This window comes from Cucurbita pepo, chromosome 20, assembly GCF_057944985.1.
Source record: "Cucurbita pepo subsp. pepo isolate OVF chromosome 20, ASM5794498v1, whole genome shotgun sequence".
NCBI classification, from domain to species: Eukaryota; Viridiplantae; Streptophyta; class Magnoliopsida; order Cucurbitales; family Cucurbitaceae; genus Cucurbita; species Cucurbita pepo.
Genome location: NC_141817.1, coordinates 10,658,733 through 10,666,706, shown reverse-complemented (window position 1 = coordinate 10,666,706; position 7,974 = coordinate 10,658,733). Strand labels below are relative to the sequence as shown.

The 7,974-nt window shown below is 35.5% G+C and overlaps 1 protein-coding gene across 2 annotated transcripts; it reads right to left on the bottom strand.

The window, feature by feature from the left end:
* Nucleotides 1-1,311: 1,311 nt before the first annotated feature.
* On the bottom strand, nt 1,312-6,430 carry LOC111783021 (telomere repeat-binding protein 5). 2 transcript variants are annotated; one of them, XM_023663891.2, is made up of 10 exons: nt 6,106-6,430; nt 4,820-5,010; nt 3,907-4,714; nt 3,618-3,812; nt 3,457-3,519; nt 3,300-3,379; nt 2,813-3,054; nt 2,113-2,430; nt 1,900-1,963; nt 1,312-1,803 (listed from the first exon to the last, which is right to left on the bottom strand). In XM_023663891.2, exons 2-10 carry the CDS (start codon nt 4,898-4,900, stop codon nt 1,606-1,608), a joined length of 2,049 nt encoding a protein of 682 aa, XP_023519659.2. In that variant the 5' UTR covers nt 4,901-5,010; nt 6,106-6,430; the 3' UTR covers nt 1,312-1,605. The 2 variants fall into 2 exon arrangements, with proteins under 2 accessions (XP_023519659.2, XP_086976921.1); XM_087120795.1 differs by lacking the exons at nt 4,820-5,010; nt 6,106-6,430 and having other exon boundaries at nt 3,907-4,426; nt 4,575-4,714.
* Between the last annotated feature and the right edge of the window lie 1,544 nt (nt 6,431-7,974).

Below are 7,974 nucleotides of genomic sequence, written 5' to 3'. Positions count from 1 at the left end.
CAAAGCAGTCATGATTCGTTCAGATGTCATAACATAAATAAGACCACGAGATTCGTGTTATTCTATCCTATCTCCATAAACCCTAAACTTCATGGGCTACGATCAATATATCTAGCCAACTCGAGAAAAAAAAAAGAACCCTAATTTTGAAATATAAACTTTGAGAACGCTCCATTTATTTTACAGTTGACTAACATGTTGAAAACACTGTATGTTTGATAAAGATATCATCCACAAAACTTTGCTTGTTAGAGGTTCGGTGGAAGTGAGATTCAAATATTCCTTATCAACCGAATTTCTCTCACAATGCTCGTATTCTTAAGACTCCGAGTCTCCAAAAGTCGAGCTTTGAGGGGGAGCAAATGCATATTCTCCATTTCTTAAGAGTCGAGGTTGAGAGCGGTATATTTCATTAAAAGAAAAATAGAATTGATTAATGAGGGAATGATTTTGGATCCAATCTCCAAATTATTAAGCCTTAAATCATTATGCAAACACATGGCTCACAATAAAACACAACCAAAATCTCGGAATTTGTTAAAATAAAACATACTTTTTTCAGTTTCTAGGTAATCATAATTTAGTATAATTATGTTGGGTGTCCTTATTTTGTCTGTTTATGTTATTATTATTTATTTATTTATTTGAACTTTTAAACACAATATTTTATTTTATTTTATTTTATTTTATTTTACCCATTTGCAAGATTCATTCTATCATTAAATATGTCTTATAAAATTATAAAATAATGTTTATTTTTTAAGTCCTTAAGTTAAATTTATTAGAAAAAAAAACGAAAATTTAGGACCATCTATTAAACACAAATACAAAAGTCTTCATAGATTAGTTTACGATTTTTTTTCCTATGGCTTGGCCGAACCTTTGACTATGATACTCCCTCATCATGATGTTAAGTCCTTCAAGCCTCCTCAAATAGGGGCAACTTGCTAACCTATGTAGCAAAATAAGCTTCAAAAGCTCTCTCGAGATTCTTAATCCAGCCTCAAGTCCTACAAGTTTTTCTAAAGTACTTGTAAAGTGCTAACGCCTTGACTTGAGATTTGAAAATTCAAATGAAAGTCATACATATTATTGTGACTTTCATGATCATGGCTTTCATGTTGCTCAATTCGTGATCACGTGTCTTTCGTGCTATTCAATCCCTTACTTTGTTCTCGAGTCAGAGGTCTTTTTTAACAAGATGTCATGTGCACAAGAAAGCCGAACCAAGTTTCCAATTTCATTTTGTCGTGTTGCTATGAATAGGAACAAAAAAAAAAAAAAAAAAGAAAGGAAAAGAAAAGAAAAGAGTTCCGTAAGCAAGCTCTTATTCCAACAATGATTTATACAAGTTGCCAAAAGAGCCTCTCCCTGCAGGAAGGAAAAGAACAATGTATGGACACATATAACATTACTCCATTGCTTCATAATCACCCTTTTCTTATCATTAATTTTTACAACACATCTCTTCTTTTAAACCCCAACCCAACCAAGAACATGAAAACAAAAAAACAGTAGCCACGAACACCTTTCAAAAGAGTAAACTATATATATATATGTATATATATATATATATGCGGATGTTATATATAACCAGCCAACCCATTACCCCCAACTTTGCTGGGTTTTTTTGTTCATCGGAGTCGTTGTCTCTGGCTGCCGCTTCAGCTGGTACTTAGCTTGCTGCTTCGACCAGTAAGCATGCGCAGACAAGACTCGGTCCAAAAGCTCCTGTGGCACGGGTTCCCCACGTCTTTGTTGAGGGGATATTCTCGCCGTGTGCACCAGTGTTTTCCATTTGTCCTGAATTCACAGACAAATCCCTCTAGTTTTTGCTTTGTTTCATATCTAATTCATCGAATGGGGCTTTCGAAACGAAACAAAGGAGAGGTTCCATACCTTCAGATCCACATAAGTTCTATGCTTTGCATTGTCAAACGCGCGGAGTTTAACATCTCGCCACCTACAGAATAATAAATATCAGCCATGTAAACGTTTTCAATGTTGATCATACTTCAGTCGTGCACGTTCGGGTACGATTGTTCCTTGCTTCTGTGTTATTAGATTTTATATTTGGAGACATTCCTTGCTTGCTAGTAACAAAATATATACCTTCCTGTACCAAGTTTCTCAACAGCTTGAACCAATGCCTCCACCTCAGCAACAGAGAAGGGTCTGCGAATTCGCCGCTGTGCAACCTCAGACCGCTTAGATTTTCGATGCATGGGAACTACAGTAAGTGCCTCCACTGTCATTGCTGGCACATTGACCAGCGCTTTAGAGTCTGTTGTGCTCTTGTGATTTGAGGTATTGGTAGGAGAGGGCGCCGAATCATGGTCACTCTCGATGAAATGGCCCAAAGAGTCTCTGTGAGGCTCGGGCAACACATTGCTACTGCCAGGATGATCTGCAGAAGCATCCGGCGAATACCTGCAAATCACAGTATTCAATCACTTTCCACAACTTTTTTTTACTCTTCGACTATTCTCACGAGACAACTATCTGATCCTACTATTCAACTTGCACGCATCACAACGGACCGACTACTTAACCCTACTAAATTGATTGTCAAGAAAACTGGAAAGATATTATATCCTAAATAGGACTAGTCACCATGGTTTGAATGTGTTCCCTTCATGCCTTTTACTATTTACATAGGCCCTTATAACAGCAGAGAATGGAAACCAGAAACAAAGAATATACCTAATGATCAAATTGATAAGCTTCAACTTGCAAGTTTATCAGCTTTATAATATGAAAACTACTAAAATACACATTTATCGGAAAACACCGGGCGCCATATTCTGTTTACCTAGTTAGAGGTTCGGGGGCATCACATGGAAGAATACAAGGAGAATCTTCTTGACACAATGCAAGAGGAGTTCGTGAAGGATTAGGCTCAAGGGCAAACCCCAATGAATCAAGCTGGTTGTCATGAGAAATTCCAGTTTGAAATAAAGTTTTATTGTCATCTCTAACCTTCTTCCCCTGAAGAAGAACACCGACCCGTATTCCACCGCCAAGTACAGCAGTTACTGCTTCCATTACGGTCCTCTACAGAACAGTTTAAGCAAGATCAGAACACAATAAAAAAAAAAATCATGGTTCCCACAAATCGCAGGTGTTTTGATATCTCTGCTAACTCGAGAACTTCAAAATGAGAAAAAACGGATACACGAAATCTTTGTAACATTTCCCCTTTCAGGCTTTGCAAGATAACTATGTAGATTAAAACTATATCATACTGTGTCTACAACCAATTTACAGTTGATAGATGCAAAGTCGAAGCGCTTTCATACCTTCAATGAACCAACAGTTGCAGTCTCTGAAATTTCAATAAAGAGCTCTGGCACCCTAAAAGATTTTATCCTAATTTTCACTGTGAGAAAAAGATAAAAATCTTCATGTATAATCCAAGACAATTCAGTGCAGTAAATCCATCAGAAGTTCTCATACCATGAGAATCTTTGGATGGGAAAGATTTGTGATGGCCATGACCAGATGCAGAACATGATCTCCCTGCATAGGGACAACATTCAACAATAAATCTCAAGCACAAAAAGGTATCATTTGCTAATTTAAAAGCAGTAATAAAGGCATCGCTTTAAAGAACGTACCTGAGGTATCAGAATTAAAAACCTTCCCGGTTGAATCGGAAAGACCCTCTGAATTAATTCCACCGTCCGAATTTGACACTGAGCTACTACAGTCAAAGAATTTCCTCTTTTTAAAGGGAATATTCATTTGCGATTTCTGGCGTCTGCAACTGTCGTGAGAGCTCTTACTCCGAAACATAGACTTCCAAATGCCATCTAGAACCAAGAAAACAAACTATTTGAAAATGAACCGAACCTGCGTAAAAACACACCCAATGCAACAAATAGTGCCATAAAGCAGGTTACTTACCGGTCTTAGAAAGTGATTCGGCCCTGCATCTTGGAACTACTTTCCAAGATTTGGAAGCTGATACTTTCTTTATTCGTCGGTCTCTACTACTAGGTAATGTCCTGAAGGACTTTATTGAGGAAACTGGGTGAGTGCACCCAGAAGAGTTTTCGTCGTCATCTCTATCAACTAATTTTACATTATTCTGAGTTGCAAAAGAAGAGTTCTGAATGATCTGTTTGTCCTGAGTCATCTCGCCACAACCATTCGAATTTCCCAACACATGAGCTTTCTGGTCCCATATAACAGGATCCTCTCTCTTGCACGAGTCGTATTGATCCTGAGTTCCAGTAAGCACCTCTTCAGTTTTATGCAACTCATATTTTACTATAACTTTACTTTTACCATCCAATTCACAGTTATCAGACTCCTTGCTTCTGGGGGAGCCTACAAGTACCCCGCTAGCTAAATTTCCCATTTCCTTGCTCTTGTCAAAATTTGTTATTACAGAAACTAATTGTGGTGGTGAATCTTCATCATGCTGTGGAAGACAACCATTTAAATCACATTTTTTTTCGTGACCTGATAAAACGAGCTCTGAGACAAAGCCCTGGTCGCAACTGCCTCGATCAGAAGGCTCGACCTTGAGCAAACTGTTTGCATCCAATTCTTTGTTCATAACTGCATACCTATCTTTTTCGGTTGATGTATCAGTAGTAGTCGTAGTAGGACCATCTGTCCCATGCAACAAGTTGTCAGCAACAGTGGCCAACAAATCAAATGCACGCATTTGACTACCTTCAGTGCCCTTTCTACATAAACTTCTCTTCTGAAATAATTAGAAAATCATTCAAATTCATCATAATCGAATGAAGCAGAAGACAGATCTCTAAGTAATTTGGAACGAAGGCCAAGAATGATAGAGGACTTGTACCCTGACCGATCTGGTAGCTCGGGGCATTGTTGGCACTTGGTAGCCATGGAACCCATAATCTAACCTCTTCTGAAGCACCATATTTTAGAAGTCATAGCACAAATATGAACAGTACAAAGAGATCTAGCACGTTTCAACGCACTTCTATGTTGTGAATAATTTGATCACAAGGTCACAGCAAAGGTTAACTCCTGGGAAGGAAAAAGAGATGATTCAGATTACTATATCCAGTGTATTGATTTAGAACATCAAACCACATAAACTAATATAGTAACATTGAAAGAAGAACCCCAGAGGAGCCAAAGGATCCAATACCCGATCCAAACTCAGACTAATATAATTCATCTTTTCGATCCGATACCCGATCGAAAAGATGAATTCCAAGGGCCTCAACAACATCACAATTCCAAGGGTTCTATTCAAACAAACCAAACCCATTCACGCACACAAACACTAGCACATACAGGGAGCAATGGCCAAGAACTTGAAGTTTCAACAGAGGCTGATGATGATCTAACTAAAACCCAAATTCAAACAAACCGCGAGAAATTCCAGAAAGGGAAAAACCCCATGCAATACAATATTAATCGAGCTTCAGAAATAAGGTGGCATGCAAGCATAAAAAATTACAAACCAACCCCAGCCCAACCCAGAAATATTTTTGGATAAAAAATTAAGGTAGATATCGAGTTAACCGAAGAAACTAAAAATTAATAAATTAACAACAAAACGCAACAAAACCCTTGAGTAGTTGATCGAAGATGAAGAGAAACATAAATCCATGAGAAATAGATGGTTCCTCAAATCTAAGAAGGAATCTGCAAACAGCTGAAACTTGATCGAAATAGAAAAAAAATGGGAAGATTCTCGATCGTCGACAAAATCCAAAAGATAATTGGTGCAGAATCTGAGATCGAATCTCTGAAGGAACAAATTGAATAGCCAGAAACACGCAGAAGGAAAAGGAATCCGCTAAGGACTCCAAATCAACTAAAGCAAAACAGAGAAGAAGAAACAAGAACAATCAAATAAGACGAACAAAAGCATAAACCCTGTCGAGTGTGATCATCATCAGAAATTAGAAGATGAGCGAGCGGAAACCGAAAATTTCCAACAAACAACAATTGAGAAGCGAAATTGTTGGTTAAATCTTCGAATCCCGGTCCCAAATCCCAAGGTTGTTGTCTAAAATCCAAATGCACTGTTCTGAAAAACCCATCCATCCATTACAAACGATGAAAGAGAGAATTATCGAAACAGAAATGGATGAGAGAATTATGGCTCACCGGAAAAAAACGATTGGCTTCCAAATTTCAAATCCTCCTCATCACCGGAAAACAAAATTCCGGCAAAACACCGCCACTTTCAAGCGAAAAAGAGATCTGTAAATTACACATGAACAAGAAATCCAAGAACGAAACGAGGATTGGCTTTGATTCACCACATTCTCTCATTCTCTATCCCATTCCTTTTCGCATAATAAACCATAAAAAAATTTCAAACACAAAACCAAAACAAGATTTAAAAATTTTTATTCTCTCTGTAAAAATAAAATTAAAAAGAATAAAATTCCGATCGCCAAAACCCTCTGAAACCCACCAAAACACATCTGCTTAAACCCCAGCTATCTTATACCATTGACCTCCCTCACCGGTCCTATCGGTAAGTACCCCTCACTTTACCGGCTATTACCGGTGACTAAAACCACCTAAAGACCGGTTCTTGTCTACCAGATGAACCCACCATGTAATGTAAATATCCTTCAGATTTTGACACGTGGCGTTAAGTTAAATCTTGTGGCTGCCTGCGGTCCGCACGATCGAGAAAAACGTTGAGTCACAAAAAGGATCACTTATTATTATTTTTCTCTTTTTTTTTTCATTTATTTATTTATTTTTTGTTATTTAAAATAATAAATAATAAAACTTAGGAGATGTCCATGTAAATATTTTCTTTCTAATTTATAAAATTCTTTAAATTTAAATTTTATTTTTTATTACAAATAACAAAAACTAATTAATTAAATAACTCACCTCCGAAACAAGGTGAATGATCCAACCATCGTAATTAACGTCTTAAATTTTAATTTTTTAAAATTAATTTAATTCGTATTTAAATTTAATAGTCGAATTAAATAATAAAGAAATCAACGATTATCTCGTAATTCATTTTAGATGTTAAAAATATTTTTTTGTTCGTAAAAAATTTATAACACAAATATTAAATTCATAAACATATAAACATAAATGAATATAATCTCAGTTATTTATTTTATAGATATCTTATTTATTTGTATTAATGTAATTAGATTTTTTTTTTTTTTTTTTATCGACCATAGTCCAAATTTAATATTTAATAAAAGAATCATATCCAAAATCGAAATAATAAAAGTGTAAGGACTAAAGGATTAAATAAAAAAATCATAAAATAATAAATCATTTTTTATTTATTTATTATTATTATTATTATTATTATTATTATTTCACGTAACAGATACGGACAAGAGTTGGAGCACGTGGCGAACATACCTATTCGACAAACACAGTTTTCTGCGAGGAGATTAAGATCCAACGGTGAAGCTTGTCCGAGATCCATAAAATCGAACGGCTGTAAGATAGGCTCGGTAGGGTTAATTTGGTAATTTAGCTGATCGTAATTATCCGAATAAGCACGTTCTGAAGTAATTTATTGTTGTTGGCGCGTGGGTTCACTAGCATCAAGTCGCGTGGGATATTGTCTCAATCCTACGTGGCAAAAGCCCCCTCTCTTATTGGATACTTTTTGTTTGGTATTATCTTATGAATTTTTGTTTAAAATAAAATCTTTGAATTAAAAAATTAAAATATATAACTTGAATTAAATTAACTAAGTATATTATTTTTTTTTAATTATTTTTTTATGGTATTGTCCCCACCTACCATTTAATTTAGTTTCAATCCTTTTAAATAACTTAGTCCATTCTAAAAAAAATTCAACCTATTTTTTTTATTCAGGTGAAATAATTAATATCTTTGTAGATTTTTTAAAATTAAAAAGTATTAAATAGGGTTCTAAAATTAATTTATGAATTAAATTTTTGGAAAATCAAAAAAATTTAAGTCCGATCAACCTGAAAATATGGCTACCCAGTTTAAGAATATTTGACATTTGTAACC